The sequence below is a fragment of the Gallus gallus genome, chromosome 8, assembly GCF_016699485.2.
Source record: "Gallus gallus isolate bGalGal1 chromosome 8, bGalGal1.mat.broiler.GRCg7b, whole genome shotgun sequence".
NCBI lineage: Eukaryota > Metazoa > Chordata > Aves > Galliformes > Phasianidae > Gallus > Gallus gallus.
In genome coordinates this window covers 22472539-22492044 of record NC_052539.1, presented here as the reverse complement: position 1 = coordinate 22492044, position 19506 = coordinate 22472539, and the positions used below count along the sequence as shown (strand labels likewise).

Genomic DNA, 19506 nt, shown 5'->3' with positions numbered 1-19506 from the left:
ACCAGGTAGACTTTAATTACCTACGTGTCTGGAAAGACTGCATACCTAGTGGCTGTGAGCTCATTCATCAAAGTGAAGGGACAGCGGTTCTGGGAAACCTGCCACATAGTGTCAACAGACTTTGTTTGCTTTTGAAGATTGCAGGCAACTGGATGGATTTGAAGTGCTGCCATCTGAAGTAGAGAAACAAATAAAAACAAAGTCCTGTGGGTGTTAGAAAACAAACAAAATAAGCAAAACCCACATCTGTACAAGCTCCTGCTTGCAGGGCAGGTCTAAGCCCAGGTGGGTTGGTGGTGGTCCTTTGAAGCAAGAAGCTCACACCTCTGGATGTCCAATCAAAGGAAACCAGGAGCATAGGTAGGATGTACCCATCCTAGGTATTTGGGTGGAGTGTGCCACAGGCCTAGAGAAAGTATTACAGCTTATCACAGGGATAGACACAGCTGTAAAGACCTGAGCTTGGAGAAGGAGACGTAGAACATCTATTTCTTAGTCAGGTTCCTTAGAGCTGGGCAGATGGTCTCAGTGTGCTCAGAGGGGATGCTGGTGGTTGTTTGAGGGGAAATCTGATACATGTTGAAGACATATGTTATGGCTCTCCCACTGTCTCAGGATAAGCTTAAATTCAGAGTCAAAAGTTGAAGATGTTCTCAGTCCTTTATATTTTACTTATCCTTTGCACGTACCCCTTCACAAACAGGAGATGGAGAGGCCAATGCCACGATGGACAAATGTTAGAATATACTTCCCAATAGTAAAGTAGTGCTGGGGGTAGTGTCCTGGGGGATTGGAAACACTGTTTTCAACATTAAAAAGAGCAAGTTAGTGATTTCCTAGTGCTGAGTACATAGCGATAGCACTCCTACCTCCCAGGCATTTAGATTGTATGTGTGCCTTTTCCAGCCATTTATGTACTATTTCCTCTGCTTTTAAAAATACAACCAGACTATTTCTATGATTTTTCTTTTCTTCTTTTTTTCTTCATTTGTTTTGTATGAGTCTCTTTCAGTATAACACACAAGAGAGAGTTAAAAACAATTGATGTAAAGCCCCACAAAGCGGTGGCTGGATTTGTGGTTAACCGTGGTTTTAAAAATGATGAGGTTTCTTTTTGTCTGTATCCTTTTAACACTGTGGATCAGCTCCATCTAAGAAAAAGCCAGAGAGTGGCAATCCAGCTCTGGACTGAATGAGCTGCTATGGTACATCATCTGTTACTGCTGGGCTGCTCCAGCGAGATAAATTGGTTAAAAATGGTGCTGCATCTTTCCATGGACTGGGATGGCATTCTCTGCGCCCATTGCTCACCAGTGTGTTTCTTTGATTGACTCTCTGGTTAGAGTCAGTACTCGTTTTCCTTGCCAGGAAGAACTGGGAGGAGAAAAAGGAGTTAATTGTTGACAAGCTTTAGGGGCCATCACAGTATTTGTCTCCACTTTCATTATTTTACAATAGCTTTAATACTGTGTGATTATGGACTTCTTCTAGGTCGTCTTATTTTCTCTTACAAGCAGTCCACCTCATGCCTCGAAACATCCACAGTAGTTCCAGCAATGAAACCTGTGCTATTGTGGCTCTGAAATATCTAAAATTGCAGTGATTTGCAGTTGGATGGTGACCCACTGTACATCTGAAAATGTAGATGTTGCTCTCAGGGAGCTATATTTGGCATAATTTACTCCTTGGGGATGGAGCACAATGAGAATGCAACTTCTGCTGGTCTCAGCTGTTGAGTAAATCCCCATCAGGCCTAATAGCCAGTGCTCCTTTCCCCTTGATCAGGTGGGCTTTGGTCATCGCTGACTTGAATGTTGTTCATTTAATGAATAGCTCTCAGAATGCAAAATTCTCCTGTTATCCTTCCATTTAGGAAAATTGAGAGTTTTTAGTCTTTTATACTCTGCATTCAAGAGATGAGAGGGAGAAAAAAAACACCTAAATGCCTCCATTTAAATGTAAATTTTGACTTTTCACGTCTGACTAAATAGGGTGTTTGTTTTTATAAACAATATATATATAAATAAGAGCCACGGAATTGAAAGAATAAAATCCATCTCTTGTTGATATGGATGTATTTTTCAGACAGCAATCTTTGCTCTCATCATGCTATGTATTTTTCTGTTTCTTTTTCCTTTAAAACTAATTTTGCTGTGAGAACAAGAACAGGAGATCATTAGGAGGAAATACTCCGGTGCTGGCTTGCGCAGAGAAAACATGCCATCTGCCTAATGCGTTTCATCTTGTGTCAGCTTAATGTGTGCTGTTTGGGTTTAACATGCCAGTCGCTAGCCTAGAAAGAGTTCAAGCAGCAGCTCTGACACATAACCTGGCTAGGGCTCCAAATCCTCCCTGCCTTTCAGAGAGTGCTTACTCTGAAGTAGGCCACAAAATTCTGGGCAGAATGTGCAATTCCCATCACTTACCACGTTCTCATATCAGAGTCCAGCAGACATTTGTGCAAGGAATTTAAGTGGTTTGGGATCATAGAATCATAGAATCATTAAGGTTGGATAAAACCTCAAAGATCATCCAGTCCAACCATCTTCCTACTATCAGTGTCACCCACTAAACCATGTCTATATTTTCAGCCTTCATCATGTCACGCTGTCAAGAAGCAAAAGCAAAGCCCCAGCCTGCAAGTGTGCTGGTCAGGCCAAGGGGCTAGTGGTTGAGGATGTGATGGTGTCTCCCCAAAGGCAAATCTCTACAAGCTTTTCCCTTCTTTGCTACGTTAGAGAAGAACTGGAGGAGCCATTTGGTATAGCATGCAGATACGCACACTTGAGTTCCAAATGCAGGTTAGTCACCGGGCTGAGCCCTCCTCAGTCTGAATAGACAGGTCTGTACTGGACTGTTCTGGACTCTTGGTATCTGTCCCTGCTCCTATGTGCAGTGTGGACTTGGCTGCCTCTCAGGACAGCACACATTTTTGAGGCTCAGCACCATCATCTGCACTCATCCATGGCTGAGGTTCAGAGATGGGCCCTTTATCAGATGTTTCCTCTTTCAGTCACAGACTTTTTGCCTCATAAATGGGTGGCATATGTCTAAGCTGGGTAAATGTAGCTGGATATATTTCGTTACACTCTGTGTAATAAAGACTTCGCTTATTTTGTTATTAAGAAAAGAAGTTGGCAGATAGCTTTAAATGTCTGCCTAAGGACAAAATGAACTGAGTTTTGTAGATAGCTGGGTTTTTTTTTCCTTCCTTAATAAATAAATAAATGGAAAGATTTTTATGTTGATAATAAAAATAACTAATGCAGAGCTTTTTCCACTAGTGCCTGGAGACATGGACAGATGTGAGATTTTGAAGGGATAAAGAAATGAATTCTCTTGGCAGGTAGTTGCTATAAAAATGACTATCCTTCCTGCCTCTTATTACAGACTAGCATTAAACAAATGAAGAGTTTCTGAGAAAGCTAATGATGACAGGATCAGGTTCCAACCATCGGAGATAGCAGAAATCTTCTCCCTTCAGAGAAATCCGAAGCTGAAGGGAAGAAGTTCTTGGGAGAAATGGGAGCTTTATTAAAGTATACTTTTGGACTTTCTCCATTCACGGTGTGATGTGTGGGAGCACGGCGGGGACCAAACTGCTGGGGAAGATATAAAGACATAGAGCACATTCACCAAAAGTTTGGTTTACCCATGAGTAGTCTGCTGAAGTTTAACGTGATCACTTTCTGCTTCCAGAGAACTTTCACTAAGCTGTCACGTATGTTTGGGTTCTATCTTGTTTTTTTGTCTCTTGGAGTAACAGGGTAAACCTTGTGGCATTTCTCTGGTTCCTCTGGCTAGCAGCCTGTGATGTATCTTTGAAGGGAGATCAGCTCTTTGGAACTATTTTGATGTGTTTTTTGACATGATGGATGTGGGGCACATGTGACTCCTCTGTATTTCCACTAGAGTTTCAACAAGCAGACAGCAAATATGTCACATAAATAATTCATTCATCATTCATTCATTTATGGAGAAATGTCCTATTCTGAAATGTGTTTTGTTGATGTTTCCAGCTTTTCAGGGGGAGATGTACTATTTATTTCCTTGTATTTAAGTGTTATTCTGTGTTCTAGATAAGGATTGGGTCAATTTGTGGAGTGATCATAAAGCAACAAGCCAGTATGCAATGTTAAGTGCTAGAAAAATTGCTGACTGCCATTTTTCCTTTAACGCTCTGATACCATTGCAATGAACTGTTCGTTGTCCCTTCTCTTGACTACTGATTGAAACTTTTTAAGTTTCTAAGTGGAATATATATATAAGGTCAGGCATATCATCTCGATTGTAGAAAAAAAATCAGTAACAAAGAATTAACAACTTGTAACTTCGGCAGTAAATCAAGGAGCCTATGTTAGGAGTGCAGTTACCGCTCCCTCCCTGCATAGTCAGCAATCAGAGAAGAAACCACCAAATTGATCCAGATTTCAGTAGTTTGATTCATGTGTTGAAGAAACTCCCGGGATTACTGAGGTAGTAAAAGGTCCAAGAAACATTTTTTTTTTTTTTTTTTTTTTTTGCTTGACCAAAGAGTGACAGCTGTTTGCTGTTGGGATTTTATATTTATGCAGTAAACTAGACCAAGGAAAAATGGATTGTAAGACAGCAGCAGGTAAAAATTAGAAAGTCAAATTTGCCTGACTCCAGATCTCCAAACCTAACTAGAGCAGGAAGCTGGGTCCTTAGCCCAGTGTGGGAAGAAAGCATCACTTTTGATTCTACATGCTAGTGATGGCCAAGTTGATAACAACATATGTAGGGTTCTTCTGTTACCAAAGCTGTCTGTATCTTTTAGAATAGCTTGACAAACCAAAATTACATGGTTTTGCAGAGCCAATCAACTGAAGCAGTCAGTAAAGTGTATCATAAACTGGCCAGTCAGTCTGGTGTTTGGTGACTCAACCTGAAATCAGAATGTGGACCACCAGTGCTAATGGTTTAGGAGACGTGGCTTAGATAGTTTAGGAGAGATCAAACATTGATCTGATATACCCATAATTCAGAGCAAATTGTCTTTTTGGTCCATTATAGAGCACTGATCAGGAAGAAAGATGAAAACAAGTTTAATTTTTTTTTAATTCAAATGTGACTTTTTTTTACTCACATGGACACACTTATAAAGATACATATATTCACGCAAAAGAAAAAGCAGACAAAAACACCTACATCTCTAAGTCAACCATTGTGAATGTCAGCAGCTGCTACTCTCTAGGGTGGGAAATACTCTTCTTATGAGCTATTACAGCTTTGTTTGGACCTGCCCTAGTGAATACTCCTCATATTAACTCTCTGATTTCTTCTTATGCCACTGTGTTAAATTTTGAGTCCCTGATGTTTTGTGAGACCTGCGTACTCTTTCTATAGGAATTAGTTTATATGTATATGTATGTATAGTGGTCCTCAATATGTGCTTAGAGGGCATACGTTTCTTTTGAGATCTTACGGATTTACTTACAGCCTCCATCAGCTGTCTTGATGTTTGGTTTGATAGGCAGAACACAAGATGGTATTGCCTGTAGCCTCACAGTTGCCTATCAGCCAATGTGGGTTGGGGAATATTGGAGGAAAAAAAAATCAGATGCATCTGATGCTGATAAGTGCCTTGCAAAATGCATGATGTGTTGTGCTTTTAGTCATAAAAGCAGGTCCTTTCAAAGTGACCATTACATTTTAACTTGGATAACACTGTACAGGTAATAAATACCATTGGGTTTAAAGCACGGAGAAAATGTTCTGCAATTTGATGTGAAATGCTATGCTGATCTGTAAGGATGAGCAACCTCTGAGTCTGTAAAACTCAGGAAAACCTATTCTACCAGCTGTGAATGAATCTTGGGTCAACAAGAGAATGTCATGGACAATTCTTTCTTTCTTCCTTTCTTTTTTAATTCATAGCTTGCTGCTTCTCCCACAAGTAGCTATGCCTGCTGTACAGTCCCTAACCTCTTTCAGTGTCCTTATGTTTCTGTTTATCAACTTTCACCTTTATCTCCTCCTTGAATGTACTTGTCGCTGGCCCGAGTGCAAGAAAAGAAAGAGGCAACTTTCAGAGGAACAGAATAAGACTAACAGCCATGGATGGCTTCTGCTTGTGGTGAGGTTGTGCCAGGAAGACAGAGAGATCATTAGCTTGCTGTTCAGCTGTCCATCATTAGCAAAACACATGCACAGTGCCCATTTGTAGCCTTCCTGTTGCTTCCCAAGGAAGAAGGTGGCCACACAGCCTTTGAATGACACATCTCATGTCATTTCCTTCTACCTGACTGGACAGGTTTTCAGTTTGCATACAGATATATTTGTCTCTTTCTAATTCCACACTGATCTGTCTTTGAGGACTGTTTGCATGCTTTTCATGAACAAGTAGAGCATCAACTTTCTAACATCTACAAAAGTCATATTCTGCAATAAAATTAAAGGCTAAATTGAAAATAAGAACAACAGTGATGCTGCAACAAATACAAGGTCTACTTGGCTCAGTATCCACTGGCTTATTTTGGATACTAAGGGACAGACTGGAAGAATAGGACAAAGCATCTGGCAACATGTTATCTGAGGATATTCTGATTGAGAATTTGCATTCACTTCTTTGTGCGAGATGATGGAATATTTTTCTTTGAATTTATCTAATTGATCTTTGTGTTTTGGACAAAATCTGGTGGCAGTGATTTGTGTGGTATAAGGTAATTTTAAAAGTACTTTATTGTGTTTGCCTTAGGTCTTCTGCCAGATGACTTTATATTCTGCCAGCTGTCGCTTATTTAATGAGAAATAATGAGTAATACCATATTGTTTGAGAGACAGTAGAAGTTGGTCATTAGAAAATTTGATTTGCTTACATGTATTTTTGCCCAACTGGATTAGTCTCTAGGAAATTCGGGGACAGTGAGTCCTAATTCCTAGCCATTGCTTTTGAATCTATCTTTGCCTTTGTAATTGGAGGAGAGGCAGGCAATGTCTTCTGGCCTTATTTATGTACTTGAAAAGTAAAGACTGTGTACCTTGGTCAGAAGGTTCTGTGAGGGCATAATTAAAAGTTATTTGTAAAACAGAAAAATATTAGCACTGCTAAGAAGTGAATAGTTGAACAGGAACTCTTGAACTTAATATAGCTTCAGGTGTAAGCAGCAACTAATGAAGCCTGAAGACATTACATGCCTTGCCCTTGGTTACACAGCAAGCATCTGTCTAAGGAAAAGTACTAAGGAGTATTAAATTCCCTGATACAGCTATTGGGAACATTTCAACTGAGAAAACTTGAAGAATCAGACTAGAGTCAATCTGGATTGCCCAATGACAACATGGTCATTTAGATATTTCTGTTTTGTAATTCAATTTTCTTGCCGTTAATTGCCAGAATGACAATGCTGTCTCAACTTTACTTTTTTTTTTTATTATTAATTTTCCTTCTATTTTATATTCTTCTTTCCCTTTCCCCAAAAGCTGGTGACTCTTTTTGCCACAATTTCCCCCTCCCTCTTCTGAAAAGCTCTCTTTCTGTAGAGCCAATGTTGCAGACAAGTGAGCACAGCAGGATTTCCAGCAGGGCATACAGTGGATCCTGGTCTTGTAGGGTTTCTGAGTCAATGGATGCAGAGTACAGATGTGCAGGTGAGGTCTGAGATGTACAGGGTCAACTTAGATCATCAATATGTAGTGTGAGGTAATGGCCTGATACCCACTTCAATCCCAATGCTTTCTTCCTGTTATGCAGACTACTAAAATCTTCGGAGCTTGCTGAGGTCAAAACCCGTATCTCTGGCTTTATTTGCATGTCTGTTCCTGTATAAAGGAGACAGAAAGGATGTGACAGAACAATGACTCTCCTTGTTCTGAGTTACTCTTCACATTTTTTGGCTGGAGGTCAGGCCCATAATCCAGAAAGAACGTATCTCTTGATTTCTATTCATCAAGGGTAAAAATTATACAAGAATTTCCTATGCAGCTGACCCAAAAATCTTGTCTAAACTTGATCTGGGTCTTAAAATTGTCTCTTTGCCCCCCTCCTAATGTAATATGCATTTGAACAGAAGTTGCTTCTTGCTAGAGCCTTTCACCTCCAGGTCACCCTTTCAAATCCAATTCAGCCCTGTCGTGACCAAATGTTACCACCATCTGACGGCTTCTCTGTGTCCTGTGTGAATTGCTGGCTTCCATCCCATAGCTGGTGGACAGGTGCCTGAATTGCAAAAACTGCCAGAGCTGACACTAACTGGAAGTCTCTGCAGAGGGGTCAAAGAGTGAATCAGCCTGGCAGATGAATTAACACTTAACTTGTACTCGCGGTGATGCTTTATACCTTCAAAGTGCTTTACAAACGTCAGCTAATCCTCAGGAGGTGTTGTTATCTGCACTGGCAGGTGAGAGGAACAAGCAGATAGAGAAAAAAGCCAGGATCAGAATATGCAGGTTGCTGACTGCCCACTCCAGGGCTAAAACTGCATGTTTAGCTCCTTTCAGCCCTACTGATGGGTATAGTAGGCTTCAAGTTCATTGAAGGGGGCCCTATGTTATTCTGTAATAAAAGCATCTCTTTCTTTGTAAGACAAATATGATGGTAGAGGTCTTGTTGGACGTGCCATCCTTTTGCTGCATGAATCCATGGAGCCAACAGAAATCTCCATCCTCTTTGATTCATGTCAGATTGTGCCTGTTATTAAGAAGTATCATTCAGATAGAGAAATTGGCACGTAATCAGATGGGTAAATAACGACTTTTAAATTACAGCTGATTTGGAGTAGTCCATCCTGTAAAACAACAGCTCTCAGAACATTATTGAAACAATCTGGGAAAAAAAAAAAAAAAGAATGAAGTGTCATGAAGAACTGCCAGGAGGTCATACAAACATTGATGCACCACTGATTTTGCAAGCTGTTTTTCAGGAACACTTAAGATATTCTCAGATCATGCAAAGGTATCTATAAGAATAAGGAGAAATTGACTTCTGTGCTTGATGTCAGTAAGAATAAGAGTGTATCTAAACTGACATATTCCCATTCACTAGAAGCAAGAAGAGGAAATACTTTTAAAATGTTTTTAATCTTTAGAAGTTTTTTTTAAAAAATGGTAAGCCAGTTTTCTACTATTAATTTCTTAGGTAAATAATTGCTGTCATTGCCATGGCCTTGCACAGTGGTAAACAGATCACCCTGAGATGATGAGTGGAAGGGGAAAGATGAGGTTTCCCCTATGGTTATGAAGGGGTAGTGGCATTATGAAGGGGTAGCGGCATGTCTCTGAAATAGTACCTCTAATAGTGCATGGCTTACATGTATCAAAGAAGGTAGAGGTAAGAAAAGTGATTTGGGTACAATTAACCTCATTCAATTCTGGATATTTCAGGGGAAGTTTGAAAATATGAATCATATCCAGACTGCACAAATTTTGCCTGATGTTCCCTTGTGTAGTCAGTGATAGATGAGTGTTGTGCATCCCTAGAGTGAATCAGGGCACTGGGCAGAGTGTCCTGTAGCTGAGAAGGCAAGGACTGATGGTTTCTAGCTGAATGTCGGCTGTTGAACACACCATTCTAGCTGAATGGTCGGTTCTCCTTGGTTTGTCTTATTAGCCTGTTGTGCTTATGTTTTCTGGTGTCATGTGTTGGAGCTGCCAAAATATTATCATGGGGTTTGCATGGTACATATCTGAAGACATATATTTCTGAGATCTTTGCACGATTTTCTTTTGAGAGACTCTGAACCTGAGGAAACTTCAAAGAGCAGGCGTTCTCAGAACTTCTGAATCCTTTCTGACCAAAAAAGGACAAACTCCTTATGTGGTGCCAACTGTTGTATGTCTATTCGCTTCAAACAGTGACTGAGCAGTAAGGCTGGAAAGTCTGCCTGGAGGCTGTTATGTCCTCTACCACTAACGACAAGCTATGGTTTTAATGTCTTGTGTAAAACATTGCAAGGAGTTTATCCCATCCCCTGTATGATATACTGGACTAAAGAAGGCTTTGGGACTGTCTCTAAACCAATTGCTATGTCCAAAAATTAATAATACCCATATTGGAGTGACAGCTTGTGGACAGAGCTGGCTTTTTTCTGCATCACTTACCTCTCTAGTGGCCCATGTTCTGGGCTCAATGCATATTTATCTTCTTATTACAGCTTTTATTGCCTTTTTTTTTTCTTTAATTTCTATTTCCTTAAGAATCACAATTGTGCTGTTCAAAAATCCAACTTTGGTCATATTGGCACTGGCTATTAACATTGTTCTTTCCTTTCGCTCCTTACTGACCTTCCAAAGGCATTTGACTAATGAAATAAATACACAGACAAGTGAAAATGTTTTCTTAAAACACTTCACATGGTATCACACACCAGTTTCCAGTTTCAGTACTGTTTCACATCCTAACAATGAATGTGAGCTTTCATTCTCTATCCATGGTTTCTTTCATTTTTCCCCTCCCTAATTTATATGTGTATTTCTCAATCTGTTAGAAGTTTTATTCTGACCCAAGAGAACAGTGAAAAGTATGTGTCATAAAGACAGGGATTCAAATAAACTTTGGAGCAGATATTTGTTTGCTTATTCATTTACTCTCTTTATATGTGGTAAGCAGCAAGAAGAGGCAAAGACCATTCTTTTCAAAGTAGAGGATGTTAACTGTTGCTTTCTAGGGAGTGGGGTTCAATCATTGTCAATCTAGTGAGTGTTTTGACACACAGAGGAAAGAAAGAGCAGGTCTGCATTTGTTTTCTCAACTTTGTATGCTCGGGTCATCCAGGTAATTATAGCTTTACTTAAAAAAGAGAGCATGAGAGAGAAGCTCTCTGCTGCTGCTTGTAAGCACAAAGAAAAGACACTTGGGGGAATTAAATTGATAGATGACTTTTATAAGGCATCTGAATCATTTTGCATTCCACCTCTAAAGCAGAAAATGATGAGTTTAATATAATGTTGTAGGATGTAACTTGTAGTCTCTCAGAAGGCAGCAATGGCAGCCAGAAAAGTTTGAGCTTCGTTATTCATTATTTTCTGCTTAAAAGCTGAAGCAAGTGTGACTATCAGAGTTTGAGCCACATCTAAATTTATTCCCATTCTTACTTGTATATGCTACTGCATTAGAAGCAGTAGCCAAGATGGGTTCTGCTGAGTGGATACTGTCAGATGTCCATGGGGTTCAACAGTCGATAGGATTAGATTATGTTCTAAGTGTGTTCAAGTCTGCACATTTAAATAGACATGTATTTTTTCTGACTTCATTTTCCCTTTAAAATTCACCACATCTCATTTTTGTTCTGCAGATTATCCTATTTCTACAGCAAAACATGTCTGCAAACAAAGTCACTACTACTCAGAGGCACAAGTGGCAACCTTTGAGTTAATATATTAGCGGTGGGCTGTTATCAACCACTTGGAGGCCAGAATATCACTATGCCTTTGAATAAAGAGAATTTTTCCATTAGGAACTCATGTGTTATATTAACAGTGGACTGAGTCATTCTGTTCCATAATGGAGAATGCTCAAGGTATTTCCTTTTGATTAAAATAACAAATGTGATCAGAAGAAAAGAAACGTGAAACACTGGAATACTGTTCAGCTCACATACAGCAGAGTCTGGGAGCAGTATATCTAACTGGCAATTACTCGAACTGTGTTTAACAACTAACTGAATAGAGTGGATCATTGCAAATTTGGAGTATATTTAGTGGGCAGGAATATGTGAAATTGAGATTCTATATGTTCACTAGAAGGGTAAGGAATGAAGACCAGAGAAAAACAGTTGAAGAGTGGTTGTTGGCCGACTTAAGAAGTGACTCTTGAGATATGTTGTAATGAGTAGCTGGATAAATGTTTGATCACCTGTCTAGGTGATGAGTTCTATGTTGAATGTCATGGTTTCCAAATGAGCAATCTGGAAATTTAATCTTTAGGTCAAGGTGATGCCTGTGTAGGACAGGTTAGGTTGCGGTTGGACTTCGTGATCTTGAAGGTCTTTTCCAACCTGAGCAATTCTATGATTCTATGACAGTGTTTGCTCACAAATAATAACCAGCATAAAATGTTTCTGATGATCAAGAAAGATCTTCAAAAAAACTTCAGTCTGCCAAGAGACTGGCAATTGTTCAATTCTCCTGAACACCTTTATCAGTAACTTTTTAGTAAGAATCCTAAAGGACTTTGGAAAATTCTCTGTTGATACTGTGCAAGGCTGGTTGACTTGGTCAAATCAAAGCTAAGCTGGAGTTCTACATACATATATTCTACAGGTGTGGGTTTTTTTGCCAGATAATCACAGAATCACAGAATTAATAGCATATGGAAAGTTGTATGACTGATCTGTGCTTCTGTGCATTTGTTTGTTTCTTTTGGAAACGATTTGAGAACTACGGATGAAGAAGTATCGTATGATACCTCTGCACAGATTATACCATCTAAGTGACTGCTTTTAATTGTGCTGTTTAAGACACATATGATACTAGTCCATGGTATATCTTGCTGTGCTTCTCAATTACTTTATATTAATAACTACATCCCTATGAAGAACTCTTTCTAGTTGTTCTACAATAAACATGTCTTAGGTCACTGACTCCTTTGTGAAGGACGTTCATGCTTTATAAATACCCACTGCAACTAGATTATCTCCTCCCTTCAACATTAAGTCACTGTTTTAAGACTCTACAACACAATCAGTTTTATGATGATGTAGAGGTGTACATTTGATCTCAGCAAACTCTGTTTCTGATGGGGATATTATCTTATGGAAAAAAAACAACAACATTATTCGATCTTAATTTTTAATCTGTGCATGTTTGAAGAGGAAGAAAATCATATGTGGTGTATCATCCTGTCGATGCTAATCTTTCTCTTTAGTGCTATATCTCCAAATTGCAGATGTGTGCTTTATTGCCCCATTGGTTCTCTACAGCACAGCAGAATGTTTTGGCAGTAGCAGACAATGCATTGTTTTAGAGTCAAATACAATTAAATGTTCCGTTTCCTATGAAGCATGGTCAGATATCGATATTGCATTAGCTAACATCTTAACATTGGAGAGGCTTAATATGATGCAGTATTACTCTCTCTAGGCTGTTTAATTAAACTAAGCATTCACTGTGTATTGTACATTGGTTTTCTGCCAAGGGAACGTAAATCTGTATCATATTAGTATCACATACCAAATGATGTTCTCCCCCCATTAGAGACTTCTCTAGAAGAGCTGACACTGCTGTCACATGAACTGCTTTTGTAATACATTTGACTGCTGTGTAGCTCAGTATTCTCCAGTAGCCTGAGCAAGTTTTGTGTGCAGACCAGATGTGTCTGGAGAGCTGCACATTGCGTTTTACTGGCAAGGGTTGCTACAAGCAGAAAGGCATTCAAGGCACTTGCTTTTGGGATTTTTTTCTGTTGGATGCTACAAAGCAGAGTAAAACAAATTTCCACGTGTAAAGTAGGATTAGAAATTGTGCTATTTGTCTTTATAAACAGAAATAAACTGCATGGGAAATCCTGAAGAAATTCTTACTTACACAGTTTTGAGCTGCCAGAAAGGATAGATTTGTGTACTGTAACACACAGCCATGCAGTAATGCCTTAACAATCTTGCTCTGGAACTGGAAGGTACACATTTTTATCAGTGGCACTGACCCTGTGGTAAAGCAAAGAATAATGCCTTAGCTTTATTTTGCACATTATCCTGTGCTGCATTTCAGCCTGCTCAGGACAGATAGAGAAATGTCTGTCAAGGTTCTGTAAGAAGGTGTGAATGGCTGGATGCATTAATAAAGTGTCTTTATCGTGGCTCTCTGGCACTGGCACCATGGATGTATTTGTGGATGGCAGTCGTAGATTTACAGAAGGCATAACCTACATACCATAGTTAAGATTTATCTCATGCTGTGTTTTTTTTTTTTTTGTCTGCTTTTTTCCCCCTTAACAGAAGATTAACCTGGAGTTCTACATTGACATCCATGCCCACTCTACCATGATGAATGGCTTCATGTATGGGAACATCTTCGAAAATGAGGAAAGATTTCAGCGACAGGCTGTTTTCCCCAAGCTACTCTGTCAGAATGCTGAAGATTTCTCTTATGTAAGCAAAAGTTCTCTTAATTCATTTTTGTGTGTGTCCAGTTTATTTTTGATGATAAATTTCTAATTTAATTGAATTATGCTAATCTTATTTTAATATGAATATAGGACTATTTAAAATTTTAGTCATGATTACCCATAATCCTTCCTCTTACCTTCTCCCAAAGTGGTACGTTGTGATCTCACGTATTGTTATTAGATGTGTGAACAGAAGCAGGTCCTTCCACATTATAACCTTTGGTTCTGATTTATTAGTACATTTAATTTTTACCAGAAGATCTCTTTGATCAAATGGATCAGGTTTAATGTTTCAGTGTTTATATTACATTACACTGACAAACTTTTGACTTGTATACTTTAAATAATGGTATAATATCAAGTAGAGGTGAAACAAATAAACTCGATGAGAAAGGTTGGATAATTTTCTGTTGCAAGTTGTGACAAGGGTTATGTATTAGATCTTACTATGGAAATTATTTTAAATTATTTGATCCTGCTATGGAAAAATGTTTTTCAAGAAAATCTGCAATTGCTCAATATATGTCTTGTAACTTAGAAGGTTTGTGTGTAGTTATCTCTGAGTATTGGAAATAGATGGCAAGCTCCTATAAATGAGGTGGTAAAGGATATATATATCTTAGGAGTGAGCTTCAAATAGAGGGAGAAGATCTTTATCCAGCACTTGCTGCAGTTGCTCTGGAGAAGCTGGTGGATTTAGGGCAACTTTCAGTGATCAGGAGGAAAGGCAGTGAGTGACATTTGGCACCATACAGAAGGAACAAACTCATTTTAAAATCACTTTGGATTCCTGCACCAAGCAGAGGAGTGGAAAAACCTACTTTTTAGGTCCTGGTTTTACATCTGTTATGTTCCTACCCACTTTTGTTACCCACTATATATTTTCTCAATTTCTGCTATCCCCTTCTTGCTAATACTTCATCCTCCTGGTACAGAGAGAGAAGCATGAGTCTCCTCCAGCTGGGCATAGTGCCTGCCTCCATCTCAAGCAGCCTGTGGCAGAGGTGGTGGAGAAACATTTCGTGTGTTTAGCTCTAGAGAAACAAAATCTAACATCAGACGCAAAAGCAGCTGAGTCTGCACAGCAGAATTTACAGTAATTGGGAAGAAGGTCATTTTCATCATGGTGGGATTTCTCTCTGTTACTGAGGGAGACTGTGTTCCTCTTAGTGGAAGTCTCAGTTGACAGTGGGAAAATCTTTGAGAAAATGATATAGGAAATGGAAGCCAATAGCCAAATAAACAGAGCAGTCTCTACCCTTTGACTCTCAATTTCCTTTCTGTAGAAGCCAACTATCAGGCATGCATCTTGACATCTAGAGCGCCACAGTTTGACTTTGGTGTTGCACTCAGAGTGCTGAGCTTCCGACCCACATTCTACTGATCTCTTGAGACCAGAAGCTTTTCCCCTGCCATCCAGCCAAGCCATTCTTCTCAGAACAGCTGCGGGTATAGAGGTGTTGGAAAAGGAGACAGCCACAAAGTGTCCCATGTCTGGGAAGCAAAGAGGAGTGAAATATTACTGCTCTGAGTGGGAAAGTTTCTGTTCCCTTGTTTTCAAGTGCAGCCATGTGGGTTATGTGACTAGTTAGAAATATCAGGGGTGAATATTACTGCTGGAAGGAGAGGAAAAGAATCCAGTGCTTCCTCTGTTTTCTAAAAGGAGGGAAAGAAAAGTGTTGAAGATTAAAAATAGTGTATGTAAATATGCCCTATTGACTGCTCAAAGGGAAGGGGGGAAGTGCATCGTTAACATTACCAGGCGGGTGTTTGAAAGTGTGGGAATGGACCACTGTTGTTACTAATTAATTTTCCAAAGCTTCAGGAGGTCTCATTTACATTGTGTGCTGCTGCGGCCATTTGTTGGGATTATAATACTTCAACAGCAGCACTTCAAGTGAAAACTGGCGGCTGCATGAAGTGTTGTCCATAATTGACTAGCTCCATGTCTTCACACAGCACAGAGACAATGTTCCATTATGTTATCCATTGACAGTATCATTGAAAAGATTACTCTCCTTAAAGCATCTGTCAACCTTGATTGATTTACAAGGGACAAAGAACTGAAAAGGTTTGAAGTGCGGGTACAATTTTTGCCACCGTTTAGCATACATAATGGTTCTCCTTTGATGTCAAAAGCTCATCTTCTATTAATAATGCAGAGGGCTTTTGAATGCAGGCTACTTGTATGGAGTTCCACACTAATAACCTACTTGCTGTGAAATGGGATTCACTTTGGAGAAGCAGTCATTTGTCTGGGTTTTACATGTTCAGAATGAATCCCAACTCAAAGGGATTTCTTTCAGTGCTCTGCATGACTGCAGCTGAGCCCGGCACGGGTTAGGGGAAGCAGGCAAATCCTAGCCTGCTCCTCCAGCTGAGAATCTGGCAGAAATCACGCAGCCAGATGCAAAGGAGCATGAACAACAAGCCTAGATGATGCGATCAAATGCCTTGTGCCGTTTTGTCTGGCAACCTTCTATTAATATACTTTAGGGTGCATTTCATGCCTGGACTGCTTTCTTCACCTGTCATTTCCAATAGGCCTTTTTATTTAAATGACAGCATGCAAGGGAGATTGGTGATTAGAATAGGGGACGGATAGGGGATATGTGCTTACGTGTTGTTGTAGGACCAAAGGCAAGTCACCCAGCATCTCTGTACTGTATCTGCTGAGCAGGACACTTAACCTCGCAGTACGCTGGAGGGCTGACTGTGGTTTGAAGGTAAAAGTTGCGAAAGGAGACAGAAATTCTTTATTTGTATGTGGCTGCAGGTACTGGGGCCTGCCTTTGGTTTGGCTGTCAGCATGTGAAAGGAAAAGTGAATGAAAGAAGAGCTAGGAAGGTTTGCTCTCAAATACGTGAGAGAGATGCTTGGGCAGCTGTCTCAGGGGAAGAGGACAATTCTGGAAGTAAAACATTTTATGATTTCAAGGTTTAGGAAGGCTATTTTTAAACACTGGGGAGTAAATATAATCTGTATGAAAACTCAAGCAGTGAGAGCTGACAAGCTCTTCTGAAAGGCTGACTCACTGGGTTTTCAGGAGCAGCTGTTGACACCACGTCGGAGTGCATTACACATCAGCCATGGCTAAGAGTTGTTGCACTATTTGGAGGAGTGTTCTTCATTTGACCTTTCTTGTTCTAGAGAGTGGATTAGTCATAACAACCAGATACAAGCACTTGAACATTTCAAGAACCTGCTAGTCTTAGGGGTGGCTAATTCTGACCTTTGTGATAGTATGAGAGGAGACCATCTGTTCGCTCTGGTTCATTTAAAAGAAACAACCACAGCCATTCATGGATGGCTTTATCATTTTGTAAAGATTGCTTTGCTTTGCAGTGAGAGGAAAAAGACTAGCCAGAAGTACTTGGCTTAATCTTGTGATTGGTTTTTGGTGTGGGTTTTTTGTTGTTGTTGTTGTTATTGTTGGTTGTTGGTTTTTTTCCCTTTTGCCTCAAAACTGGTGCTACTTGGGACACCTCTGAGTTCTTGTTTTGTTTTCTTGCTTTCAACCTTCCAGCAGAGCAGCTTCCTTTGAAATACTCTTCGTCATCTTCTTTTGTGTGCTGTGGCTAGCAAAGACCCCAGCAGTGACTTGGGATCCCACTACGTTGAACACTAGGTAACCCTGCTGAGAAAGTCCACATACTCCAAAAGCTTCTGGTCATGTCAGGAAAGAGAAAAATAGCAGGTCGAAAGACACTTGCTTGGGGAAATCAGAGAATAAGACCCACATTTCCCAAGTGCCAGTATCATTGGAAGGAGTTCACATAGCCTTCTGCATGGTTTAAGCCATGCTGTGCACTCAGTAGTAAAACCTCTGAGCAAGAACCCACCCAATTCCCTTTTGGAACCCTCCAGTGTCATAACCTAGTGACCTAAAACATATTTCTGAGTGTATCATTGACTCAGCAAGATGAAATATCTCAAACCTGGAGTGGTCTGGTCCATTACTTTTTTGTTGTTGTTAAAACTGACTTCTTTGTTGTTGTTGTAATTTATTTGGGTTCTTTTAGCTTGGATGTCTAAATTTGAACAATCAATCAAACAAGGGATTTGCATTTATCTATATTTTCTGTTGCTTTCCTTTAGGTCTCCTCTAGGTCTACTCTTCTCATTTCCAGAGCACCGCCCTTACACATCTAAGCCTTCTTAGGTGAAGTGTGTTCCTTCCAGCAACCTCTTTCTATCTATCATTGGCAGCCCTGACTAGCTGTTATCACTTACTCTGGCTAGACATCTCCTTCTTAGTCTTGTGAGCCATATTACTAATTCCAGTGCATTTGGGGTTGTCACTGAAGGAAGTGCTGGCACAAGTGCCAGAGGGAGTAATAACAGCTGGTGAACATTGAAGGAGCAAACTCAATAATCTGTTCTGAAATAAAGAAGAGCCAGTTTGTGTTGCATGTGACTGAGCGGGGAATGGGAGAGCAGCGAGCAGGTTTCTCAGACCTGGAATTCACCCCAAAGTAAAATCCAGACTCTCTCCACCCGCCATCTCCTCACTACTTCTCTGTTGTGTCAGCCAAAAAGACCTTTGTCCAAGAAAGCATAAATAAGTTGCATTATTGCATTCAGGTAGTTTTGTTAACATCATGAAAGCTTAACAGATCTTCTCAGAATCTTGTTAAAACTGGAGGACAAGAAATGATCCTACCTCCTTTTTTTATTATCTTGTAGCAGGGCATTTCCAGGAAGATGAATATAGCTTTATTTACTTTATTGCCCCTCTGGGATGCATTTCTGCTCGCTGCTTTGCTTCTTGGACAGTTTCTCCATACATTTTTTATTTATTCTTGGAGGCTGGGTGAGGAGAGAGAGGAAGCATTTGTCTAGTGGCACAAGGAACAGGCTGTAAAGCCTATTCTTTTCTGATCATGATAGATTTTGGTCTCACAAGACAGTCACAGCTAAATGAAACTGCTCCATTACTGCTGAACTAGTCCACTCCTCTTTTTTAATACAGAGGGATGAATTGACTTGTATTACAAAGAAAAGGAAAAGGAAGGGAGTAAAAATGTTTGAGTAAACAGATCTTCTTTCACCACCTTTTTGCTCTGTTGTTTGTGCATGTAAGTTTGCAGCCCCTTTTCCATCCCCACACAGCTAGAAATTTGGACTACATGCAGAAGAAATAACTTTTTGTAGTAATTTCATGGCATATTTTCATCATTTTTGAGGGACAGTCTTTATTTTTACCAAATGCCAAGGTGCTGGGAACAATTGGCAGCCTCCTAGAATGGCACAAATGAAAGGAGCTCCTTCACATTCAGAAACAAGTCATCTCTCTTGTAGAGTGCTGAAAATTTAGGGCAAGAAGTAATGGCCTTAAGTTGTGCCAGGGGAGATTCAGATTGGATATTAGGAGCAATTTCTTCTCAGAAAGAGCAGTGATGCAATGGCACAGGCTGCCCAGGGAGGTGGAGGGGTCACCGTCC

General features: G+C 39.9%; 1 protein-coding gene across 1 annotated transcript in view; it reads left to right on the top strand.

Annotated features, from left to right (window-relative positions):
- Positions 1-19506, top strand: part of BEND5 (BEN domain containing 5) — an 840137-nt gene that overhangs the window by 728903 nt on the left and 91728 nt on the right. The window contains exon 10 of the mRNA XM_001235270.7: positions 13893-14045. Coding sequence (XP_001235271.5) covers positions 13893-14045 — 153 coding nt within the window. The remainder of the gene's footprint in view (positions 1-13892; positions 14046-19506) is intronic.